Source organism: Piliocolobus tephrosceles, chromosome 8 (assembly GCF_002776525.5).
Source record: "Piliocolobus tephrosceles isolate RC106 chromosome 8, ASM277652v3, whole genome shotgun sequence".
Classification (NCBI taxonomy): Eukaryota; Metazoa; Chordata; class Mammalia; order Primates; family Cercopithecidae; genus Piliocolobus; species Piliocolobus tephrosceles.
In genome coordinates, this window is record NC_045441.1 from 137,094,986 (window position 1) to 137,122,469 (window position 27,484).

The 27,484-nt window shown below is 42.4% G+C and overlaps 1 protein-coding gene across 2 annotated transcripts in view; it reads left to right on the plus strand.

Annotated features, from left to right (window-relative positions):
• CNTNAP2 (contactin associated protein 2) overlaps positions 1-27,484 on the plus strand; it is a 2,251,282-nt gene that overhangs the window by 2,100,108 nt on the left and 123,690 nt on the right. For both annotated transcript variants that reach the window (XM_026456367.1, XM_026456368.1), the window contains one exon: positions 6,144-6,237. In XM_026456367.1, coding sequence (XP_026312152.1) covers positions 6,144-6,237 — 94 coding nt within the window. The remainder of the gene's footprint in view (positions 1-6,143; positions 6,238-27,484) is intronic.

Below are 27,484 nucleotides of genomic sequence, written 5' to 3' on the forward strand. Positions count from 1 at the left end.
TGGCAGGAACACCAAGATCCAAAAGCAGCCAGGCCTAAGTGCTTATGCAATGAGTTGAACAAAAAGTAGTAATTGTGAAAAAGTAACTAAATATATGGAGAGACTAAAGACAACGGTTATTTTAACAAGAGCTTTTTAACTGTCAAAACACTTTTTGTTTGTACCGATTTCTCTTGGCCTCAACTCCCCGCCTCTGGAGAGAAGAATGTTCTGTTCTTCCTGGTAGACGGAGGGCATCTTCCATATGAAAGTTTCATCTCCTGCTTTCAGGAAGAAAAGGCGAGGTCAGAGTGTCCTTTGTGCATCTGTTGCTTTTCTTTCTTTCTTTCTTTCTTTTTTGTTTTCTTTTTTTTGAGGCGGAGTCTCACTCTCTCACCCAGGCAGGAGTGCAGTGGCGCCATCTCCGCTCACTGCAAGCTCCACCTCCCGGGTTGAAGCCATTCTCCTGCCTCAGCCTCCCTAGTAGCTGGGACCACAGGTGTGCGCCACCACACCCGGCTAATTTTTGTATTTTAGTAGAGACGGGGTTTCACCATGTTGGCCAAGCTGGCTCGAACTCCTGACCTCAGGTGATCCAACCACTTTGGCCTCCCAAAGTGCTGGGATTGTAGGCGTGAGCCGCTGCACCCGGCCGCATCTGTTGTTTTTTAAGTGCCGTTAGCTCAAAATTGTCCCTATCCCAAGCCAGCATATCTGGAGATGGCACGTTCTGAAGCCCTCAGGACCCTGCTGGAGAAGGTGTCTGCGGACAGCAGAGACTCCGCCTGCTTGGCCAAGCTGGAGCTGGGCTGGATTGGCTGGGGGAGCAACAGGCTGGCTGCCTTCTGGAGTGCAGGTGGGGGCGCAGGCAATGGCAACGGCGGTGGGGGTGTGAGTGAGGGGCTACCAGGGCGGCTCAGACACACGTCCAGAGGTCTGTGGACAGGTTGCCACGGCTGAGACGCGAGGGTCACAGAGGGATCTCTTGCAGGCCTGTGACTCGGACAGGCTTCACCTCACGTCCTCGCACCCTGGGCAGAGCCTCTGCTATTCCCCTCCTCGAGCCTGTGCTGGAAATTGCAGTAAGCCCCTTCCTCTTGCGGGATCCCTCCAGAGCACGCTACTGAGAAAGCTTGACGTTGTGCTCACTTTAGCAGCAAAATGCTTTCAGGAATTCCATTGTTTATCATAGAGCTTATATTGAAGGGCTCATTGGGAGCCAGGAAGCAACAAGTTGATTGATAATTGATGCAAAGAGACCCACATACCTTAGAGAATGACCGGGTGGCTCTAAGAGTCAGGAAGGGTTTATTTTAGGAATCAGGCTTATGGTGAGGAGGATTCACGGAAGCAGGTGTCTCTTATCAACTGGGTGCTCTCAGAAAAGCAGGGCTAATTCAGTTATTGGGCCTCTTAATGCATTTCATCTGGGAGGCAGGAAGAATGGAGAACGCGAACGCTGTTATTGAAGAAATTGCCGGGAGAAAGAGATGTTTTGGTTTGGGGTTGTACAAGGTCTTCCCCCCCCACCCAAATTTCTTGTATTAGTTTCCCAGTGTTGCTGTAACAAATCGCCACAAACTTAAGGACTTAAAACAACATGCATTTACTATCGCACAGTTCCAGAGGCCAGAAGTGCCGTCAGCACAAACAGCTGAAGTCTATCAGAAAGGCTGGTGCCTTCTGCAGGCTCTGAGAGGAGCATCTGTTTCCTTGCCTTTTTCAGCTTCTAAGAGTCTCCTGCGTTCCTCGGCCCCTTCCTCACATCACTCCAACTTCTGCTTCCGTTGTCACATCTTCTTTCCACTGTGACCCTCTTGCCTCCCTCCTATAAAGACCCTTGTGGGGACCTGAGACCCGCCCAGGGAATCCAGAATTCCCCTGTTATCTTAATCACATCTGCAAAGCCCCGCTTGCCACGGAAAGTGACGCGCTCACCATATCCCCATATTCAGACAAAATTGCAGAATGCTCTTGTGTCACATGGTCAGGTCCTGGCGAGCCCTGATCCGATGTGGCTGTTCTGAATTATGTTCGGCTGGGGGACAGCACCACCTGGTGGTAACACTCGGCAAAGCATCCGCCGCCAGCTGCAGAGCCGCTTTTCCTTCAGGGTCCTCTTCACTTGACCCACCTACCCCACCATCCCACCCGTCCCTTCCGGCCACACCCCGCCTTCTTAGGCACGAGGCAGGCAGCAGTAGGCGAGAGAGAAGACGTGAGGACGCCTCGCTCGTGGTAAGATCAGAGGCTGACCGGAGAATGCTTTCCTCTGTCCCTCCTTTATTAGCGAATTTCCTCAGGCACTGCAGCTTCATCTTTGTGAATGTTGAAGGCTTTCTGGATATCCTCGTCACTTCTCATATTTTCCTAACTGAGCAGGTAATTTGGATTAGAACTGTACATCATGACCCATTTAGGTTCCTGTTCACTGTTGTGAAATTAATGACTTCGTCAATGAGTTAAGGCTAGGAGTGTTCATTATGTTTTTTAGAAAAGTCAAAACCAAGCGGGATCACAGATACGCAAGATGACAGAATCAACTATCAAAAACCTCTGAGTGGGCTATTATTGTGTTACAAAACAAAAGAGATAAAAGAGGCCGGGCGCAGTGGCTCACGCCTGTAATCCCAACACTTTGGGAGTCCGAGGCGGGCGGAACACAAGGTCAGGAGTTCGAGACCACCCTGGCCAACATAGTGAAACCCCGTCTCTACTAAATATACAAAGAAAATTAGCCGGGCATGGCGGCGGGCGCCTGTGGTCCCAGCTACTGGGGAGGCTGAGGCAGGAGAATGGCGTGAACCCGGGAGGCGGAGCTTTCAGTGAGCCGAGATCGCGCCACTGCACTCCAGCCTGGGCAACAGAGTGAGACTCCGTCTCAAAAAATTAAAAAATAAAATGAAAGAAGTTTATATAAATAAATGTAAAATTTAGCATTTTGGTTCAGGCCATCAACCACGCAGACATAGGAAGAGGAAGAGAATACACTTATAGAGATCAACCAGAAATTTTATTTTACTATAGCTCAGCAAAGATAATATAAAATGGCTGCCAAAAAGCCAAGTCCGTCTGGTCTGGACCCGCAGAAACAATTCAGGGAAAGGAAGGTACCTCCACTGTGTAGGTCACACCACACCTGAGGACGGATTTCACTTCGGTGCTCACGAATTTAAGAGCTGCATTAACAACTGTTAATGCCAATTATCGAGATCCCACCATGTATCCAGCACTGTATTGGGCCTGAGGACAAAGAAATATAAAAACCTAAACATGGAAATTTAGTATGTCTTTTAAACTGTGTATCCACAGAATGAAATACTAGTCATCTATGACAAACGATTTTTGTTGTATATTTATTGAGACAGAATGCATTCATAATAGATCGTCAAGTTAAAAAAATACAAAACATTATATGTGTTAGTTGGGTTCCATCCTTTTTTTACTTAAAAAGTTGAAAGAATATGCATTGAAAGTTAACATTGATTATCAGTTGGCAGTTTTTTTCTGCAAATCTGTATTATTTTTTCTATAATGAACATGTATTACTTGTATCCATTTTTAAAGTTAATAGAATTTTGCTGTATATTTATTGACACAGAAAGACATTCATAATATATCGTCAAGTTAAAAAATATGCAAAACAATATGTTACTTGGGTTCCATCCCCTTTTTATTTAAAAAGTTGAAAGAAAATACATTAGAAATTTACATTTATTATGAGCAGTTTTTTCCGCAAATCTATATTTTTTGTAATGAACATATATTATTTGTATCCATTTTTAAAGTTCTTTAAGAAAATAGAACTTTGTTACAAATTTAGTGTTTTTTTCTTTGTTTTGTTTTTGAGACGGAGTCTCGCTCTGTCACCAGGCTGGAGTGCAGTGGTGCAATCTCGGCTCACTGGAACCTCCGCCTCCTGGGTTCAAGCCATTCTCATGCCACAGTCTCCTGAGTAGATGGAACTATAGGAGAGTGCCACCACACCCAGCTAATTTTTGTATTTTTAGTAGAGACGGGGTTTCACCATGTTGGCCAGGATGGTCTCGATCTCTTGACCTCATGATCCGCCCACCTCAGCCTCCCAAAGTGCTGGGATTACAGGCGTGAGCCACTGCCCAGACCACAAATTTAGTTTTTAAATTATTAGAAGTATTAGGGGGAGATCACCGCCCCCTAAGGCATTGCCAGGTAGGCTATTGGTTAACAATGGCATTTTGCATTTAACCGCTTAAAAGAAAGTGAATAGAAGTGCGGTGGCAGTTACCCATGTGGGCCATCAGGTGGCACCAAAGCAGCTAGCTAATATTTAAGAGCAGAAACTGAAGAGCTTTTGCTCCAAAGAAACAACTATATGAGATTTTAAATATTTCAGATTATCTGGACGGAATAAGTGTTTTTGTTTGTTTGCTTTGAGGCAGGGTCTCACTCTGTAACGTAGGCTGGAGCACAGTGGCATGACCACAGCTCACTGCAGCCTTCACCTCCTGGCCTCAAGCTATATCCTCCCACCTCTGCCTCTCGAGTAGCTGGGACCACCAGTGCACACCACCACACCCGGCTACTTCTTAAAATTGTTGGTAGCGATGAGGGTCTCACTATATTGTCCAGGCCGATCTTGTACTCCTGGACTTGAGAGATCCACCCACTTCAGCCTTCCAAAGTGCTGGGATTACAAGCAAGAGCCACCACACCTGGTTTGTTTCGTTAATGATGCATTTGACATTATAGAAAACGTTTCAAAATGATAGCCAAGCATGCAAACGTTTGCTTTAATAGTTTTTGGGGGTGGGGGTGACTTGGATTTTTGTGGCAATACTACTCATGCACAAAAACCTACTGTACCAGTTCTGTGGGCCAAAAAATCTAAAATATTCTTGAGATGTGATGACCCTTTGACTCCTAACCCTGACTTTGCAATGATCTCTAAGTTTCTAGGAAGCAGTTTCAAGATTCTGCTGCAGACAGTCAATAATGAATGATTATTCATTGTAGTAGCTGGTTCTCAATGTGGTGATGAGATTGGATCACTTGCCTGCCCTCTTTCTTCCCTGCCACTCTCTCCTTCCTCCCAAGAGCACGGCTAGCTTCCAGCGTCTTTGCTCATCTGAAGGACAGCTTTTTGCCTAATCAGGCCGAGTTTGAGCAAGGACTCAGGAGCGTATCTGCTTCTGAGTCTGTGCTGCTGCCTTCAACAAGTTACTGCTTGTTCTGTCTCCTTCCTCTACACAATTGACGTGGTCCCCGTGGGAATGCCCATGTCGGAGAGCAATGCTGTGTTTTCTCATAAGCTACACCTCTCGTCATGCTGACCTCAGCACGTATTAATCTCACCTCAGAAAAAGGAATTCTTACAGAAGAAAGTTTTCCACAGGTGGGCACAAAGAAAGGCCCAGAAGGCTCTAAGAGCTCACGGTTGGAGAAACACACCTAGACTAGATGGGTGGTAAAAAGACAGCTGAAAATATGAGGCAGGAAAAGTCACATAGGGACACAAAGGACAAGGCCAACGATTCTGACACCACCATTGGCACTTTGTCCATGGGCAGCAGAATCAGAAATATGCGTGGCTCCCATGGTCACTGTCTGTGCACTCTTCCCAACAGCTGCATTTCTCTCTCCCTCTGCTGCCAACTCACCCAACCACCCCTGCCTGTGGCAGGAGAAATAATTGTCATTGGGGTAAGTGAGAAAACCATGACTGTTTACCCTACTTGACCCTCAGCATTTGAGTGTGTGTGTGTGTGTGTGTGTGTGTGTGTGTAAGATCGTATCACAAAATAAAATGCTTCAGCAAAACTTCATTGCCGTAGATGTGGCATATTCTGTATCAGAGACACTGGAGATTGGGTCAAGCAGATTTTACTCCATTAAAATGAGCCTGGATCTTAATCCTGTAGGTAAATCATCCACAGAAAATGTACATCACCTGGAAAGCTGTTCATAAGGATCTTCACTTACCATGCTCAAATTTTTTCAAAGAACCCCAGCAAAGGAAGAGATGGGTTTCCATTTTCTCGGGCTGGTGTTTTAGAGTCAGTGCTGATGAAATAAGATATCAGAAAACCAGGGTTCAAAGAGTGACGTCATCCCCACAGGGAAGATTTGGTTCCACACAGGGTAGTGACGTCCTTCTAAAAGTGTGTCTTGTTTTCTTCCTGCAGCTCGATCATTATCCGTCTGTGAGTTACCATCTGCCAAGTTCCTCCGACACCCTCTTCAATTCTCCCAAGTCGCTCTTTCTGGGAAAAGTTATAGGTAAGAATGTGGTTCATTCGGTATAAATGTGTGTGAAGAACACATTTAGTTGTGTAACATGAATTTGGATTTTAAAACTATCAGGTAAATTTCTCTCACTGGGGCCAGTCATGAATATCTTCTTTGTACAGGAAAGTTACATGGTTGTTCTCGGTGTTGCACAAGAGAAGCGTCAGCAAATCATCTTTGGGGGAAATTGCTCATGTAACTCATTCTAAAGCTAATTCGCCTTTGAAATGTGTTGTGATTAGGCTGGGCATGGTGGGTCACGCCTGTAATCCCAGCACTTTGGGAGGGTAAGGCGGGCGGATCACTTGAGGTCAGGAGTTCGAGACCAGCCTGGCTAACATGGTGAAACCCTATCTCTATTGAAAATACAAAACTTAGCCGTGCGTGGTGGCGGGCACTTGTGATCCCAGCTACTTAGGAGGCTGAGGCAGGAGAATCGCTTGAACCCCGGAGGTGTAGGTTGTAGTGAGTCAAGATCGTGCTACTGCACTCCAGCCTGGGCAACAGAGCGAGACTCTGTCTCAAAAAAAAAGAAAAAAATTGTGATTGGTCATGGGGGCTTCTAAATCAATGATGGTAATGGAACCAGTGTTGTTTGGTGCGTGGCATGAACTACAACCCAAGCAAAGGCAAGTCTACTCCAGGCTTCTCTATGTAGAATTTGGTTTATTACAAACCTCTACCTACTAGCAATATGTAACTTGACGTTTCTTTTGTCAAAGCATATCAACATGATTCTGTCTTCCTCTCGTAAGAAAGTGCCTTGATATCAGATGCAGATGAGAAGGCCAGTAAGGAACGTAACACTGTGACAGAACATCCTTCCCCCGTGCGATTGTGAATCCCAGAGTCTCCGTGTCCTTCTCTTCACTAGAGGAGATTAGTACTGTGCAAAGCTAAAAATGTACCATGGGCCACAGATACGTGAAGGTTACACCCTCCATTTTTAAAATATCGATAGGATTGGTGACGTATTTTTATATATGTAATGTGAAGTCAATGCATTTTGTTAATACGAGGCTGTGTACTGCGAACCACAATGAAGACGGTAAGATGGTGGTGATGTACAGGTGGGAGGGAGGTCACTCGCAGCCAGTGGGTAGAAGTGATCAGAATAGCATTAATGGTAAAATTGCTCACCTAAAAACATGGGGCAGGGGTCACAAAATGAGGAGTGAGCAGGAGACTGAACCTATAATAAAAATAATAGACTGGGCGTGGTGGCTCACGCCTGTAATCCCAGCACTTTAGGAGGTGGAGGCGGGCGGATCACAAGGTCAGGAGATCGAGAGCATCCTGGCTAACGTGGTGAAACCCTCTCTCTACTAAAAATACAAAAAATTAGCCAGGCATGGGGGCGGGCACCTGTAGTCCCAGCTACTTGGGAGGCTGAGGCAGAAAAATGGCTTGAACTCAGAAGGCAGAGGTTGCAATGAGCCGAGATCCCGCCACTGCACCCCAGCCTGGGTGACAGAGCGAGACTCTGTCTCAATAAAAATAATAATAATTATAACAATAATAATGTTGTGCACTTATGTGAGATTTACTGTAGGCCAGGCTCCATTTTAAGCACTTTATAGATGTTAGCCCATTCAGTCTTCATCACAATTGTATGAGGTAGTTGAGATTATAATCTCCACTTGTTAGATGAGAAAACAGAACCATGAAGAGATTAAATAACTGGCCACCCGGCTAATCAGTGGCAGAATGAAAATTTGAACTCAGGCAATCAGATACCAAGGGAGCTCTTCACTGTGCTGTGATCCCTGTGGCAGTTAATCTAGAATGCAAAGAGAAAGACAGAGAGGACTACTTGGAGAGGTGGTAAGTGCTGAGGTTGACCAGTTGAGGGATAAAGTCTATATCTTGTGCCAGAAAGTGGTCAAGAGCAAAAAGGATTCCTGGGTTTAGAACCAGAAACACGCCAGTCCGGTTGGAGACAGAGGCTTCCAGAAGACAGGGGGAAAGCAGGCGTGTGCCTGAAGCCCAAGACCACACACTCGGTGAACAATGCAGTAGGGAGTGGCAAGTGATAAATCAAAGGGCGGAACTGGAAAACAAATGAGAACTAAGATACATTGATCATTGGGCCTTAGATATTGTACAATATGAAAGATAATCACACAGCTTCTGCTTAATCCTTTACATCCTGAAAACAACACTCAGGCACAGTCTCAGATCTAGCTTTGGATTACCTCACCCTGATGTCTTTATCCAAATTTTCTCCAGCATCTTCTATAGTTGCTGGATTTTTACAGATCTTATCACCACTTTTATTGTCTGTGAACAAGAAGAGACTTTGTGACATAACATGTTACATGTGTAAACATAAGGAACTGACGTCACAACAATCCAATGAAATGAGATCCCTGATTATGAACCTCATTTCGTAGATGAGAAAACTGAAGCAGAAGAAGGTCAGTTTGACAAAAGTTACTCAACTAATATTGGCAAAGTAGAGTTTGGAAGTGAGGTCTCTCTGAAGAGAGTCCAGACCCTTAAGTACATCAAACAAACAAAATTCATGGTCAGGCTCCAGCAGAGGGATGTATTTGAAAGTTGAGTGATGCCATCAGTTAGCAACAAAAAGGGGCTGTTTAGTGGAGTAGGGCCTTGGTATTCATAAGTCATGCATCTGAGATTTTGGTGAGTACCTGCTTTCCACCAGAGGTACTCCCACGGTTCAGTCAAGAATGCTTTAAAATGTTAAGTGCTCCTTCAGAACCATATGATTCCATCAAAACAAACTCTACGCTATGATACAGTGATGTTCCTAAAGATACTACACTATCATATTCCTAAAGTAACATCAGCTATAAACATACTTGGAAAAAAATAGACTTTTTATTACTTTGTGGAACCTACAAAGTCAAATTTTGATGGGAATGTTGGATGATTTCTAGGTTCTGTCACTATGAGTAATATTCTCTGGTTCCTCTGTTTTTCAGGTCGTGTAACTAGATTCACATTTCAGCACAATTACAATATACTGTATGGCATAGACCTTCAAGGTCATGAACAAATAACATCATAAAGACCACATTTTCTACAACTAAGAATGTACCGTGACATCAATCTGTGCAAAGCTAAAAGTGTACCATGAGCCTCAGATGCATGAAGGTTACACCCTGAATCTTTTGTACACCCAAGGAAAATGTTGCTGCATACACAAACTAGGTAACTGTGCATGGGGCAGCGAGTTACAGAAAGTACACATAAACACCTGTAAGGAGGTCCTCAATTCCAAGATGGAAATGGTGTCATGCATGTGAATAGTTAGGACTCCAGTCATGGGTCCTTGGTCTCATCCCTACAAGCCATGACCTCCCTGCAGACCAAGATAGCATCTCCTAGTTCCACCATATACTAACAAGGAGCAAGTGCTCAGTAAATATTTGTTGAATTAATAAAGAGTAAAAGGGGAACAAAACAAAAAGAATATCATTGTAGGCTGGGCGCGGTGACTCAAGCCTGTAATCCCAGCACTTTGGGAGGCTGAGGCAGGCGGACCACGAGGTCAGGAGATCGAGACCATCCTGGCTAACGTGGTGAAACCCCGTCTCTACTAAAAATAAAAATTAACTGGGCGTGGTGGCGGGCGCCTGTAGTCCCAGCTACTCGGGAGGCTGAGGCAGGAGAATGGCATGAATCCGGAGGCAGAGCTTGCAGTGAGCTGAGATTGTGCCACTGCACTCCAGCCTAGGCAACAGAGCGAGATCCCATCTTAAAAAAATGAAATATAAAAAAAGAATAACAGAATGTCATTGTAGACGTATACTGCAGGGTGAAAGGGTATGGATGATCATCCTAACAGAATCGGTAAGATTAGCACAGAGGTGAGAGCTGCAATCCTCACATGTCTCACAGGCTAAAAGTAGGCAGCTGACAATCATGGAGTAGAAAGAATGTGGACTATAGAATCAGGCAGAGCTGGTTAGACTGAAATCCAGTTCTACCTCTGTTAGCATTGAAATCTTGACCATGTTGCTTTCTTATTTGAACCTCTCAGAGCCTGGGTTCTCTCAGTGGCAAAACAGGGAACACAAATGCCTACTTGCAGGTTGTTAGCTCCCTGAGGGCAGAGATTGTTGGGCAAAGACTTTTTTTTTGAAACTAATCTATTTGCAGCAGACTGATCAGTGCCTAGTATACAGAAAGGGCTCAAAAAATACTTGTGGAGTAATTGGACTACTCTTTTAATATTAAGCTAATAATGTCTTAAGACATATACAACACAATGCCTAATACATAAACAATTACCATTTTTTATGTTGGCTACATGCCAGTTATTATGTTATATGCTGTAAGTACAGTACTGTGTGCGTTTCTCATACCACCACAGATCATTGTTACCTTCGTTGTGTAGAAGAAGGAACTAAAGCTCGAAATGATTAAGTTTTTTTCTTAAAGTAGGGTTTCCCAACAGCAGAACTATTCATATTTTGGGTCAGAAAATTCTCTATTATGGGGCTGTCTTATGCATTTTAGAATGTTTAGCATCCTCCCTGACCTTTACCCACTAGATAGAATTAGTATTCCAAGTTGTGACTACCAAAAATGTCTTCTAACATTGCTAAATGTCCCCTAGGAGGAAAAAATTACCACGCAGTTTAAAACCACTGGCTTCAAGCTACTCAGCTGGTCAGTGGTGACGCTGAGATTTGAAAAGTGTGATTTGTGACCCAAGACCTATGCTTTGCTTCCTGATAACACCTGCATCTTTCAGAATGGTGAGGAAGCAAGGACAAAGTCCTTGCTACTCTGAAACTAAAATTCTGTTAATAAAATTAAAGGAGTCACAGTGAAGACCCCAAAAAGACATATAGGTGCTTGAGAAACTAATCATTGGCCACTCCTTCAAGCCAATACTCCTTTGATATTTGATCATTTCATAGGGCAGGACTGAGGAGGAAGATGCTTAAATGTCTCTTTGAAAACATATACTGCAGCGAAAGACAACCCATTTGCATTCCCCAGCTGTGTAAAAATCCATCTATGCAGACATACAGTATTGAACTTGCAACTGATACGTACTCCAGCCAGGTTTTGAAACCCCCTGGAGTTTCATGCTCCAAAGTTGTTGCTTTACTTTTATAGGATCAGTTTCTGCTACTCAGAGACTGCTACTCTGAAACTGATTCTATAAAAGAATGAGAAGATGGCTCTAAATACCTAAGATGACTTCACACTGAGTTCTTTGATTAGCACTGCTCAAAAAGGGACACATAAAAAGGATGAAAGAAAGGCTACCTAATCAAGGACAAGAGTGATCTTTATAAAGGGGATGGAGGATATATATTCAAGAAATAGTAGTGTGATCACTGCCAACCAACAGCAAACTTTTAGAATGGATTCTTACATAATTCGGAATGCTTCTAGAAGGAATTCAGAATCATTAGCAATCAGCAAAGGTTCACAAAGGAGAAATCTCACTAGACCTATTTATGTCCATCTTTTATCCCTCATATCCATCCAACTTTTATCGGCCAAGTGATGTCATAGCCTTTATCTTTCAGCAACACATTTAATAATCTCTCAAGAAATCTTCAAGAAAGAAAAATATAACTTGAAACTGAAAGTGGGGTGTTCTGTTTGCTCATGTTGTTTTCAATATCTCTTTTAATGCCTTGGAGAAAGACACAAATAGCATGTTTATTAAGTTTGCAAATGTCACGAAGCTGAGAGGGATGGTTTAATATGATGGATTATAAAAAGCATTTTAAAGCCATCTTGACAGGCTAGAAAGATGGGATGAAAATAATAAGATGAAATGTAACAGAAATAAACTTAATTGCTGCACTTAGATCAAAAAATATACACAATCACTTAAGTAGAAGTTGGGAGACCCCCGGCATCATGCAAAAACTTAGTAAATTGGTTTGATGGAAAGTCTGGTACAAGCCATGTTCCATGGTGATGGATTCTTAAATGAACATGATTATGAACCACATTGGTATGAGAATCATGTCCAGAGCAAGGATATTAGTCAACTGAGGAGAAAACCAGATAGACACAAGACCAGTAAAGGAAATGTCAGAAGACCTGGGAGTGTCTGGTCAGAAAAATATATGATTTGAGAGACGGGAGAATCAATTTTCCATCTTTGGTAACTGGCACATGCAGGGTGGATTAGACTTAGTTGAGGCTTACTCAGCAAGACTCAGTAAGCAGAAGATATGAAGCAAAAGCAGAAGATATGGACCAAAAGCAGAAGATATGAAGAGAAAAATCTCAGCTCCATATAAGAAAGAATTTCCTAGCAATTAGAGCTTTTCAAAAGTGAGTGGCCTCTACTTGGAGGTAATGAACTCTCTATTACTGAGAATGTTCAACAAAGGCTAAACAGAAATGTGCCCTCTATATTAAGGAGTTATCTGGATTGAGTAAAACCAGATTAGATATAGCCTAAATAACCTTTGAAACTTTAAGATTTGTGGTGGGACTAATTTTCTTAATTAAAAAGGTGGAAATGCAATATTATAGTAGAGCAGGGTCTCCTGTTCCATTGGCAACTAGGAGGATAACATTTAGGGTTCCTTGATATAAAACACTGTCATGATGCATGATGATAGACATGAATTTAGAAGAATATCAATGTACAGTGATCATCACATCACTCTGAATTGTGTAATTACATAGACAACCTCTGTTTCCAAGATGGCAATATGCATTTTAATTTTATTTCTGAGCCCTCTTTAATTAATTGTTCTTCAAATTAACTATTTCTGTCATTTTTTAAATCAGAGTAATATAAAACCATAATGAAGTAGATATATTCTGTAATAAAAAGACAGTAGCTTCTCTGTGTAAACTTGAGAAGCTGTGCTTAGAAAGAAATTGAATACTAATGCAGTGTCATTGTTGCTTTGCTGACCATTACTGGTTGTCAGTGGTGATGTCTTGGGTGGTTAAAAATAAAGTGAACTTCTATCCATGTGAACTGACTAGAGTTTGTAAGTCATATTGGTCTCAGATCCTCATATTTCCCAAACTACCATTATCCAAAGCAACTCCAATAGAAGATGAGCCTCCTAGTAGCCACTATATTATTTCTATTATAATCTAAATTATGAATATCATGATCCTACATGACTTTTTATTGATTAAAAAATTCTTTTTCTAGGGCTTTCTAAAACTTTCTGGAACTCTGGCAAAGCCTCTTCACACAGAAGGAAATGACATACTTAGATCTTCATTTGTTGGTGAAATAGTATACTGTGATAAGCATGCTGCTCACAGACTATTTCTGGCCAGAGTTATGAATGGAAAAGATTTGTGTGATTTCCAGGCTAGAACATTTAAGCACTCACGCAAAACCCTCTAGAGTCCTTTTATCCCTTTGGCACAATGACTGACAAGCCTAAGACAGTGATTGTTTCCATAAGCCTGGGTCCCTCTGTGACTACAGTGAACAGAAAACTCTTGACTTGTGATGAACATATAGCAAGAGATTAAAAAAAAAAACTCTTTGCTTTGTTAAGCCACCAAAACTATAGGGCTATTTGTTACTGTGCCAGAGCCTCGCCTGTCCTGACTGATGCATACGGACTGACTTAACGGCAGACTTTGCTCTCTCACCCTTGGGTTTGACCTCTGATATAGTTTGGATGTTTGTCCCCACCGAAATCTCATGTTGAAATGTAATCTCCAGTGTTGGAGGTGGGGCCTGGTGGGAGGTGTTGCCATGAATGGCTTGGGCCATCTCCTTGGTGATGAGTGAGCTCTCACTGTGAGTTCACACAAGACCTGAGTGTTTAAGTGTGTAGCACCTCCCCCACCCAACACTCTTTCTCTGGATCCTGCTTTTGCCACGTACCCTGCCTGCTCCACCTTCACCTTCTGCCATGATCGTAAGCTTTCTGAGGCCTCCCCAGAAGCAGATGCCAGCACTATGCCTCCTATAAAGCCTTCAGAACTGTGAGCCAATTACACCTCTTTCCTTAGAAATTACCAGGTATTTCTTTATAGCAGTGCAAGAACAACATAATACAATCTCTTACTCTACCATTTGCCAATTGTATGACTTTTGTCAGGTTACTTAACTTTGTGTGTGTTTGTTTTCTTATGTGTAAAATAGGAATAGTAATGGTCTGTATGTCACAGGATTCAGCAAAATAATACATGTTTAGAAAGTAGCACAGTCTCTGCCACAAAGTATGTGTATAATAAATACTAGTTTTTTTACTTCGCCATAATCAGCAAATGTACACTCATCATAGGTCAGATGCCAGGCATTGTATAAGTCCCTGGAACATCATTAGGGTCCAAGACAGGCACAGTTTCTGCCTTTGGAAACTTTCTATATTCAAATCCAGTTCCCAGAGGTTTCTCTTGGGAGAACCCAAAACAGGATAGGTGATCATACAATGTATCAATATGCACTGGGTCACATTTTTGGAGCTTAAGTTTCTGGAAAAGAAGGTAATGGAAAGGCAATTAGAAGTAAAAAGACAAGAGGGTGGGATAAATGGAAAGAAGTAGAGGATTCTTTGGGAGCAAGTAGGGAGGGCACTTGAGCTAGTCCGGGAGTGGGGGAAGGCATACTAGAGGAGGTAACACAGAAGCTGGGTCCCTAATGATGAGTTAGAATGATCTGGGTAAACCAATGGACTGAAGTAGAAACCATAAGGGCAGGGGAGGTCAGTTCTCCACTCTACACAGCAGTCCACCCAAAACTGTGTGGCTCAAAACAGTAGTTCATTATTTCTGGCAATTCTGTGGATTGGCAGGATGGTGGTTATACTTCATGACTCCGGGCGAGGTGTAAGAATGACTGGATAGCCCAAAATAGCCTCACTCACGTGGCTGGCAGCAAGTGCTGGCTGCACAGGAGCTCTCTGGGGCCGCAAGCCAGGGGCTCAGTTCTCCCGCAAGGGTTCCAAATCATGGCTGCTTGGGCTACCTCGCGGCATGGTGGCTGGGCTCCAGGAAGGAGCTTTCCAAACAGCAAACGTAGAAAGTGGAGGTCTCTAAGAGCCACCATTCTTGCCATGTGCTATTGACCAAAATCTGGGTTCCAGCCCATGTTCTAAGAGAGAGGAAGCAGACCCTACCTCTTGGTGGCATCGTAGCCAGGTCACATTGCAAAGAAACATGCCATGGGAGTTACAGTTGTGACATCTTTGGAAACGCAATGTGCTATGAGGGAAATTTGAGGAACCACAGCAAGTTGCATTCAGAATAGTAGAAAGTAGGATGTGAAAGTGCGTGTGATAAAAATGCCGCGGTGTAAGCAGGATTCAAATCAAAGGCGGCTTTACCAGCAGGGCCACATGTCCTGCTTTGCCTGGGACAGACCCAAGCTACTCCTGCCAGGACAAGTGTACGTTACTCGCAGTGTCCACTTTTACTCTAAAAATAGGACTGTGCAGGTTGATAAATTGTATGATCACCTATCTTGTGTTCTCCCAGGAGAAACCCTGGAGAATTCGATTTGAATATAAGAAGTTTACCTGGGAGACAATCCCATAAAACAAGCCCGAAAGTAGAGACATGAAACAGGGAAAGGGGTGGAGCATTGTCAAGCCGCTCACCACTGTGGACACCTGGAATGTAATCCCACCGGGGCACTCTGGAAGGCAGTGCGAGACGTGCCTCCAAGTGTCCTAAGCGAGGCAGGAGGAAGCCAGGGCATCTCGCCACCTCCTCCCATCCTGCAGAGATGAGGGCTGCTTCCTGTGGTACTAACTCCCCAGCACTTCTGGCTTGTCCCGTGTTTACACCCAACACGCTGCTGAGGCCAGAGGAAAGTGCAGGTGACAGGGAATCGCAGTCGGTGGTTCCTGGAGCAGGACTGAGGTGAATGCCGAGCACTGACAGCATCTACCATATTACGGATTTATTTATAAGCCATGTTAAGGTTTTAATGTTATCTTAGGGGTGAAAGGAAGTCAAGGAAGGATGTTTTTTAATCCGGAGAATAATGTGATCAGATTGACACTTTAGCCAGATAGCACCATCTGCAGAGTGCAAAATGCATAACAGGAAGTGAGAAACTGCAGGGAGACCAAATTGGAGGTTGCCATGGTTATCACAAAATTGCACATCGTAATGCACAAAACAGCTCAGATATGCAGAGAAAATGCAATGTCTTTATCTGTGTCTGATGATCTCGTATTCCTTCTGGGTAGCAAAGGCAAATAAGCTAAACATCCAGGTCGGTTTAAAGCTGATTCTGACTTAATCATTTCAACATTCCTTCCTGGTTGTGCTCTGTCCCTCATGAATAAAAATGTTCAGTCTCTTAAAGAGCCTTTCCCGTCCTCTGCTTCTTTCTGACCAGGTGTACAGAGTATAGAAGGGGACAGGCAGCAACATGTGTAGCTTTAGCATTCTAATGATACCATGGGCAGGGAGAGACCTGGATGCATGCTGGTCCTTGAGTTTGCACGGCCAGGCATCTGCTGACCTCCAGCCCAGTGTCCTGTGTCCCTGAGTGCTCTTCTGGCCTTGGAGCTGAAATCTGTGGTTGATGAACTTTGAGTCCCTTTCTTTGACTCAGGCAGTGTTCCCAGGGAACACCTGCCATCACTCCCTTTGCTTATTTGCTGTGCCCTCAGCTCCCCCTTGAGAGACCCCTCAAGCCCTAAGTCTCTGTGGCGTCCTCCGTCTCCCCATGGCAGGTTGTCTGTCAAGAAGTCAGGGCCTTCATCTCAGGCTTCATGCTACTTGAGAATGAGATGAAGCACGTGAGGACCAGAGACCCTGTCTGCTTACTCTTCTTCCCTCTCTACGTGAGGCTGGGCTGTCCCATGTTAGGACAGGACCTCCCCACCTTCTACACAGCAACCTCTTCCCAGAGCCCCAGACTGGGAAGCAAGGCAAGAGCCCTAAACCCTCAGTCCCATCCGTCATTCTTTAGAAATCCACTTCTGCTCTCTGGGCCAAAGCTCAGCTCTCATCTCTCCTGCTGTGTCTCCTCCTTTTCTCATAGTCTTCTAGGGCATTAAGAAAGAAAAAAAAAAAGTTTTGCTTTTACTTCCTACCAAAAAAAAAAAAAAAAGTGCCATCTAACAAATAGCTCCAAAACTCAATTGCTCAAAACAATAATTCTGTTTTTATCACTGATCTGCGTGTCAGCTAAGGGCCAATCGTTCTGTTGTACACCTCTCATCTTCCTCCTGGGACCAGGAAGTTAGCATGGGCATGTTTTTCTCTGGCAGAGACACGAGAGAAGAAGCCACTCACACAAGCACTTTCCAGGCCTTTGGTTTTGCCACATCCACTAACATCTGATTATCTAAAGTAAATCGTGTGGCCAAATCCAGAGTCAAGGAGAAGAGAAACTCCCTTTCCCTTCAGTGAAGAAAACAGCAAAGTCACATGGCAAAGGCCACCAGTACAGGGAAGGGTAAAGAATTAGGGGCCGCCAATGCCATCTTCCATACTTAGGAGGTGGATGCAGGAGAACTCTCTGACCTCCTCGGTGTACTAAAAAGCCTGAGTAAAGGAATTTGGGAAAATCATTTATTCACTCAAAAGTATGTTCAGTGCTCACAGATACCAGGTGCTAGGCACAGAACAATGGATAAAACAGAAATCTCTTATCTTTATGAACCATGTACTCTCATGGGCATAGACAGAATGAGAAAAGAGTTGTGTAATATAAATGTTAGCAATAAGCGCTATGAAGAAAAGTAAAAGAGGCTTAGTGGGAAAGCATGTTACAATGGCCAGGAAAGTCCTCTTTGAGGAGGCAATATTTAAGCAGTGGCCTTAACAAAGTGAGAAAGCCAGCTGTGTGGACATCTGCTGGACAAGCATTCCAGGAAGAGAGAATGGCAATCCAAAGGCTGTGAGGTAGGGACACACCTGGCTTGTTCAAGGACAGCAAGAAAACCAACATGGCTGGAATACAGCCATCAAGGGACAGAGTGGCAGGAGACAGATGAAGTCAGAGGGTTAGCCAGGAGCTGATTGCACAGATGGAGACCATCATAGAGAGTCTGCATTTTATTCTAAGTGAGATGAGAAACAGTAGAAGGTTTTGAGCACATAAGTAACACAATCTGATTTACATATTAGAAAGATCATTCCAGCTGTGGGATGCTGTATTAACTACAGAAGGGATGGGCCAATAGAGGGACAGGATGGACACTAAGAGACCAGTCCAACTATAGTTGTGGAGTCCATGTGAGAGTTAGAGGCATATGCAGCAATGCAATAGCAGTGATGGTGATGGAGAAATCTTTGGACTAGGAACACATTGAAGTCAGAGCCCAAAATATTTGGTGATCAACCGGATGTGGTGGGTGAGAGAAAGAGGTGTCAAAGAGCGTTTCCCAAGGTATCGGTCTGAATAGCTGGCCCAGTAGTGGGGCTGCCTACTGCAGTAAGGAACCCTGCGAGAGAAGTAGTTTAGGAACTGTGGAATAAAAATCAAGACTTCCATTCTAGACACATTCAAGGCTATTCCATGGATGCAAAGCACTGAGGTGCATGTCAGAAACCGAAACCACCTGTAACAACACGGCCTTCTCCTGTCTTTATCTCCCATCTCCTCCTCTGGCAGATAGATGTCTTGGCTTGACTAGGACGTTGATTGTTACTGGGAATGGCAAAAAAGAAAAAAGCCTATTGATAAACGTCAGAATATATCTCCATTATAAAGTCATTCAGGTGTTCCACATGAACTCAATGATAAAAAAAGAACAAATTATTGATACACAAAGCAGCTTGGATGAATCTCTAGAGAATTGTGCCAATGGAAAAAAAAGCCAATCCCAAAAGGTTACACACCCAATGATCCCATTTATGCAACATTTTTGAAATGACAAAATTTTAGAATTAAGGACAGATTAGTGGGTGCCAAGGGTTAGTGACTAGGACAGGAGGGAAGGGGAAGGAAGAGAGGTGTGGCTAGAAAAGGAAAATGAGGGGCCCAGGCGTGGTGGCTCACTCCTGTAATCTCAGCACTTTGGGAGGCCGAGGCAGGCAGATCACTTGAGGTCAGGAGTTCAAGACCAGCCTGGTCAACATGGTGAAATCTGTCTCTACTAAAAATACAAAAATTTGCTGGGCATGGTGGTGTGCACCTGTAGTCCCAGCTACTCAGGAGGCTGAGGCAGGAGAATTGCTTGAGCCCGGGAGGCAGAGAGGTCGCAGAGTGAGCCAAGATCATGCCATTGCACTGCGTCCTGGGTGACAGAGCTAGACTCTGTCTCAAAATTTAAAAAAAATAAAAGCGGCGGGGGTGGGGGGATGAGAAATTCTTCTGCTGTGAGAATTATTCATTATCCTGACTATGGTGGTGGATGCACAGACCTACACAGATGATAAAATTGTGCAGAATCACATTTGCACACATACAAGAGTACAAAATCTGAAAAAGATCATTGGATCGTATCAGTGTGAATATCCTGATGGTGACACTGTACTCCAGATTTGCAAAATGTCTCCAAAGGGGAAACTGGGCAAAATACACAGGGGATCTCTCTGTACAATTTCTTATAACTACATGTGATTCTACAATGGACTCAATTAAAATTTCAATTAGAAAAAGCAATAAAAAGCCGGGCACGGTGATTCATGCTTGTAATCCCAGCACTTTGGGAGACTGAGGCAGGTGAATCACCTCAAGTCAGGAGTTTGAGACCTGCCTCGTCAACATGGCAAAACCCCGTCTCTACTAAAAATACAAAAATTAGCCCGGCAATGGCTGTAATCTCAGCTACTTGGGAGGCTGAGGCAGGAGAATTGCTTGAACCTAGGAGATGGAGGTTGCTGTGAGCCGAAATCACACCACTGGACTCCAGCCTGGGCAACAGAGGGAGACTCCATCTCAAAAAAAAAAAAAAAAGAAAGAAAGAAAAAGAAAAGGAAAAGCAATAAAAGTAAAAAAGACCAAGTCCACATTCTTCTGTGAAGCCATTTATTCATGGGATATTTAGTCAGTGTCTCCTAGGGGCTAGTGCCCTCCGCTCTGGGGGAGTGTGATGGACAGAAGGGGGACCTGCAGTGATTAAGCCACCAGCTCTACCCATTCCCTCTTTACTTTCTTGCACTAGCCGGCAGATATTAGGAAATATGTGGCAATTATTATTTATTTACAGCTTAGAGTTTTATAGTTCTTTTAGAGTCATTATTGAAAAGAATGATTAATATAATACGTTTCTTGAAAAAGGAGCTAGGGAGAATGGGGTAGATTAAACTGCCTGCAACTTCTCTCAAGGAGAGTCCCCGATGGCAGCTATCACCTTGTGATTTATCTCTACCTCCTAAGAGTAGAATGCAGCAAAATTGATAAATGAACAAATGGCAAATAGTTAATTGAAATTTCTGGTCAGTTGCCTTTGCGTTTTACTATAAGGACAGAAGCAGCAGGAAAGCACTGATGAGAAAACTTATCTAAGTGATAGGTGAGAAATAATATTTAAACTGAAGAGAAGAAATTCTGTCCCGTTTTTCATATCCTAAAGAACATATAGCATAGTCTTAATGTCCAAAATATTCTCAAGGCTGAAGGAAATCTATTTTAAAGGAATTCACCCAGGGAGTTCTAATTCAAGATTGGCTTCTCATTCTTTTTTAATTGCATTAACTTTCATTCTTAGAAATTTATTGGGCTTTATTATTATTATGCCTTGCAGAATCATAGGAAGCCCTAAGAAATAATTTATTGAAATTTTGCCATATTACAGCTGAGGAAAACGAGGCCCAGAAAGGTGAAATGAGGCCAAGGTCACATAGCTGGTACTTCAACGATGTTTTTTTTTTGAGACAGAGTCTCACTCTGTCACCAGGATGGAGTGTAATGGCATGATCTCAGCTCACTGCAACCCCCACCTCCCAGGTTCAAGCAATTCTCCTCCCTCAGCCTCCTGAGTAGCTGGGACTACAGGTGCACACCACCACACCCAGCTTATTTTTGTATTTTTAGTAGAGACGGGGTTTCACCACGTGGGCCATGATCTGTCTGCCTCGGCCTCCCAAAGTGCTGGGATTATGACGTTTTCAATATAATATACTGTCAGTATCAGGATATCTTTGCTTGTCACCCAAATGTGTCTTTAACAAGGACAATTTATAATTAATTATTAATTAATAATACATCATAACCTGCAAACATACTCTCAATATCTAGATAAACAGCTGCAAAGGCAAATCTTTTCATAAGTGTAGGCGGGAAGAGGATATTTTGAACATTGAGGGTCAGGCTCAGTACAGGCTCTGTGTCAGAACACCTGCAATTCTGGCTGCCGCATCTGCTCAAGGAGCTTGAACAGGTTTCTTAAAATCTCAGCTTCAGTTTTCTTAACCATGAAATGAGAATGATAGTAGTGCCAATATCATAAGCTTTGTTATGAAGATGTAAGATGCTATCATAAATGTAAAGGGCTTATCACAAAGCCTGGCACACAGTGAGTGTCCAGTATGTCTTGGACAGTATCATTACATCTAATCTTTGACTTTTGGTTTATACAAATAAAGAATGGCTGACTCCAATCCTGGGTCACTCATAAAAAGAACACTAAAACAATGAAAAACTGAAAAACCTTTTGATTGAAAACCAGTTGGTATCACCATCTTTCCATAGTTTTCCAAAATTAAATTATTTTTAATTAACAAAAGCAACCCCCATCAAAAAAAAGTCATTTATTGTTAAAATGTGGTGAGAGATCAGAAGTTCTGTTTTAGTAACATTTTTAGTATTTGGTTAAAGAAGATTGTCAAAAGCACTTCTGTCTCAAATCTTCAGCTCACCTGTCTTTGACACACGCCATACTTTTGCATAACCAATTGTTCTGAAATAAACATTTGAAAGTCAAAATTCTGGGCTGGGCTCAGTGGCTCACACCTGTAATCCCTAGCACTTTGGGAGGCCAAGGCGGGTAGATCACCTTAGGTCAGGAGTTCGAGACCAGCCTGGCCAACATGGTGAAAGCCCATCTCTACTAAAAAAAAAAAAAAATACAAAAAATTAGCCAGGTATGGTGGCAGGCACCTGTAAGCTCAGCTACTTGGGAGGCTGAGGCAGGAGAATCGCTTTAACCCAGGAGACGGAGGTTGCAATGAGCCACGGAGATCACACCACTGCACTCCAGCCTGGGCAACAAAAGCAAAACTCTGTCTAAAAAAACAAGAAAGTCAAAATTCTTATTATTATGACATTCCAAAATATTCCAGAAGGCATGGAAAATTTTTGAATTTCTTACATACATACAGTTGATCATTATTATTATACATTTCATATTTACAAATTCACCTACTCACTAAAAGCTATCTAGAACCTCAAAAGTAGTATTCATGGTGCTTTTGTGCTTATTTGCAAACATATGCTATGCAGCAAAAAAATTGTCATCAATGTGTACATTCTCATTTGAAGTCAAACAACGTGATGCCCTTGCCTTCTAGTTTCAGCTCTTATACCATAAACAAGTATCATTTTTGCAGTCTATTCAGTGATTTTTTTTTGCAGTCTTGTGTTTTTATTGGCAATTTCACTGTATAGAATGGTCCCTAAGTGGAGTGCTGAAATGCTGTCTATTGCTCCTAAGCACAAGATGCCGTGATGTGTCCTGTGGAGAAAATATATATGTTAGATGAGCTGTGTTTAGGCATGACTGATTGTGCTGGCAGCCATGAGTTCAACGTTAATAAATCAACAACGTATATTTCAAAACTGAATATTAAATAAGATACACACATAAAGCAAGGTAATGTATTGGTTGGTTAATAAAATGTTATGACCAGAGGCTTGCAGGAACCTAACCCTGTATTTACTTTAGGAACAATGTTGTAGTATTCAGTAGTTGAGTGTTAGCAGCAACTGTGTGAAACATAACTACTGCAAATAGTGACAATTGACTGAATTATTTTTAACCTGCATCACATGAATATGGTGATACATTACGTTTGTATATTATTTTGCAGTTTAAACAGCAGTTCCACAGCTGTTATCACACATGATGTTCATGGAGTGTTACAGTTTGGCTGTGTCCCCACCCAAATCTCATCTTGAATTGTAGCTCCCATAATTCCCACTTGTTGTGGGAGAGACCCGATGGGAGATAATTGAATCATGGGAGTGGTTTCCCCCATACTGTTCTTGTGGATGTGAATAAGTCTCATGAGATCTGATGGTTTTATAAGGGGTTTCCCTTTCAGTTGGCTCTCATTCTCTCTTGCCTGCTGCCATGTAAGATATGCCTTTCACCCTCTGCCATGATTGTGAGGCATCCCCAGCCATGTGGAACTGTGAGTCCATTAAACCTCTTTTTCTCTGAAAATTACCCAGTCTCAGGTACATCTTTATCAGCAAAGTGAAAACAGACTAATACATGGAGGCAAAAGGAGAGTGGTTACTGCTCAGTATACTAGAGTAACAAGTCCAACTAAGGCTACCCAGGTAGAGCCTGGTCTTCTCCTTCTGGTTTGTGAAATCTCATGGTGCTTCCTATAGCATAAAGACTGGCTGCCACTCAACACCACTGCATCTTAGGGTCCAAGGAAGGGGAACATAACATGTTTTGAAGAAAAAAGTCTGGGCTACAAAGGCCCTTTATGTAATCTTGCTAATGACCTGGAATTGAAACTTTGGAGAGCTTGAAGGTTAACAAATTGTAGCAAAAAGAAATCAAGTCATTCCTTGTTTGAATACTCTGAAGAACAAAACAGAAAAACACAATGAAAGGGTAACAGAAGAAGCAGATTTGGCCCAATAAGTTTGTGCTTTGAATGTTCCTCCAGTACTAACGTGGCCACATTTGGGAAGACTGGCCTCCCCACAGACTTCTCTTTGAAGGAAGAATAGAGCAGCCGTAGAAAAATAAATGTTGGCATGAAAGAATTATTCATCTCTTAAAAATCTATAGAGTGTGAATAATCCTGCTATAAAAAGCATTAAATGTTTACAACAGATATTTCATGGGACTGCTATGTTTTTTGGCAGCAAGCATGGCTAGATTTTGAATATGACAGCTCTGTGCTCTCGTGATAAGATAGACTCTGTGGTCTAAGTAAGAATTATTTTCCTGCTTATAAATGTAGCTGTTCAAAAACAATAAAGTGTATTTATCTGAGGAAGATAATCTTCTAAAAGAAATGTTTAATAATTTTTAATTCACAATTGACTACTTCTCCAAGGTAAATTCATTTTCCAACTTTATCTTTATTGACTGGGAAGAATTAGCATTCAAAGTACAAACTCAGAGGTTAAAGCAAAGCCATGTACAGAAGTGAGCCTTATTCCATTGTCCTGTATCATGGGTGCCAGATTTATTTAACAGACTGTGTTTCAGTCTCACCTACAGCAACAAGACAGGTGCTCTGGAGGACAATGTACACTGAATGCCCTCCAAGTGTGAAGCACCTTCCTGGTACTACATTGTCACTAATTCTAACCTTGCAAGTAAGTGCCCACTGAAATCTCCACTTGACATATGAGGAAAGAGGCTCCGAAGTTTTAAAGTGACATGTGTCAAGTCATATAGCTAGTAAGTGGTAGAACCAGGATTCTAGGGTGGGTTTTTCTGTGCTTGTTGGTTTATGTATTGTCTGTGTTTGTTTTATGAAAGAGAAAAGACCCTGAGAGATAGGCACAGTACAGGTGACCCTTGAACAACATGAGAGTTAGGGGTGCTGACCCCCTATGCAGTCAAAATTTTGCATATAATTTTTGGCTTTTCAGAAACTTACTGCCAATAGCTTACTGTTGACCAGAAGCCTTACTGATAACACAAACAGTTGATAAAGACATATTTTATATATGTATTATATACTGTATTCTTTAAATAAAGTAAGCTAGAGAAAAGAAAACATTATTAGGAAAATCACAGGAAAGAGAAAATATATTTATTATTCCTTAAATGGAAGTGGAACATTATAAAGCTGTTCATCCTCATCTTCTTCACATTGAGTAGGCTGAGGAGGAGCAGGAGAAGGAAGAGGGGTTGGTCTTACTATCTCAGGGTTGGCAGAGGCAGGAGAAAATCCATATATAAGTAGACTCATGTTGTTTAAAACCATATTGTTTAAGGGTCAACTGTGTATTTATTTGATACTTCAGAAAGGGGACCATGTCAATTCCTGATAAGGTTCTCTCCTCTTTCCTTTTCCTCCATCTCTCTGTGTCGATCCTAGTGCTCTCATCAGCTTTTAACCAGTAGAGGTCTCTAAGCTGTCTAAAACCCTAGCATGGTAGCAGCCTGGGCTCCCTGTACACAGAAAAAGACCTGGCTTTAAAATCCTAGTTAATATGGGAAGTGCATTAGGAAGTAGAAAGGAAAGAAAAGTCAAACAATAAGGAAAGGATTAATACAAATCATAAATTAATTTTGTGGGCCTAATTACTATTTTTTAAAACACTGTAAGTTTTAGTAGATTTTCTTACTCTTTGTTATATAAGTCAAATACTAAAACATGTTAAAAAAATATTTTTATTATTTCTTAACTATTAAGATTATTTAATCAAAATTAATTAATATCAAATTAATGGTAATACAAATGAAGTCACATTATTAATTTAAAACAAAGTGACTTAGCCTTGCAAATAATACACTATCGTGTGGATTAATAGTTTGAAGGTTTAACTTTACAGCCTTTTAAATTGACTTAATATTTTAGAGCATTTTTAGGTTTACAGAAAAATGGAGGGCCGGGCACGGTGGCTCAAGCCTGTAATCCCAGCAGTTTGGGAGGCCGAGACGGGCGGATCACGAGGTCAGGAAATCGAGACCATCCTGGTTAACACCGTGAAACTCCGTCTCTACTAAAAAATACAAAAAACTAGCCGGGCGAGGTGGCGGGCACCTGTAGTCCCAGCTACTGGGGAGACTGAGGCAGGAGAATGGCGTAAACCCGGGAGGCGGAGCTTGCAGTGAGCTGAGATCCGGCCACTGCACTCCAGGCCAGGCGACAAAGCAAGACTCCGTCTCAAAAAAAAAAAAAAAAAAAAAAGAAAAATGGAGCAAAAAGTACAGAGAGTTTCCATATACTTCCTCACCCCTCCCCACATATATATATAGTTTCTCTTTTTATTAACATCGTTCTGTATCATATTTTTGGTGTTACATACTTACCACACATAGTACATATGTTGTAATCTCTTGTGCATCCATTCTCTGGGTTTGGACAAATGTGTAATGACAGGAATCCACCGTTACAGTATCATAGAGAGGATTTCCCCTGCCCTAAAAATCCTCTGTGCTCCACCTATTCATCCCTCCCTTCCCTCTGCTCCTTGCCCAGTCCCCAGCCACCTACTAATCCTTTTCCTGCCTCTATAGCTTTGCCTTTTCCAGAATGTCATATAGTTGGAATCATACAATATGTACCCTTTTCAGATTAGCTTCTTTCACTTTGTAAAATACATCTAAGTTTCCTTCATGTCATGGCTTGATAGATCATTTATTTTGATTGATAAATAATATTTCAGCCTTATTTTTATAAGGAAAAAATCAAATCAAGAAACCAAAGTTTTGGCCAGGTGCGGTGGCTCAAGCCTGTAATTCCAGCACTTTGGGAGGCCGAGATGGGTGGATCATGAGATCAGGAGATCGAGACCATCCTGGCTAACACAGTGAAACCCTGTCTCTACTGAAAAATACAAAAAACTAGCCGGGCTAGGTGGCGGGCGCCTGTAGTCCCAGCTACTCGGGAGGCTGAGGCAGGAGAATGGGGTAAACCCGGGAGGCGGAGCTTGCAGTGAGCTGATATCCAGCCACTGCACTCCAGCCTGGGCCACAGAGCGAGACTCTGTCTCAAAAAAAAAAAAAAAAAGAAAGAAACTACAGTTTGAACAGCCATTATAGAAAAAAAGGTTAAAGTCAATAAACAAAAACAATTGTTCAACTTCACTCATAATTGTATGCACTTCCCAGCTCTTAGACTACGTAACATCAGTGGCCAGCTGGATGCCACTGATTGAGTGATTGTTTTTATTTCATGACATGTGCTCCATTGGCCCTCCTTTTCCTGACACATTTACAATCACCTTAATCCCAAAGCAACTGTTTTTGACAAATATGCATATATCCTCTGATTTAGTCCATTTTCTGTTGCTATAACAGAATACCTGAGAATGGGTAATTTGTAAAGAAAATGACTTTATTTCATTCATGCTTCTGGAGGCTGGGAAGTCCAAGGGACACTTCTGGTGACAACCTTCTTGCTGTGTCATGGCATGGTGGAGGGCATCACATGGTGAGAAAGCAAGACCATGTCAGGCTCAGGTCTCTCTTCCTCTTTCTTTCTTTCTTTCTTTCTTTCTTTCTTTCTTTCTTTCTTTCTTTCTTTCTTT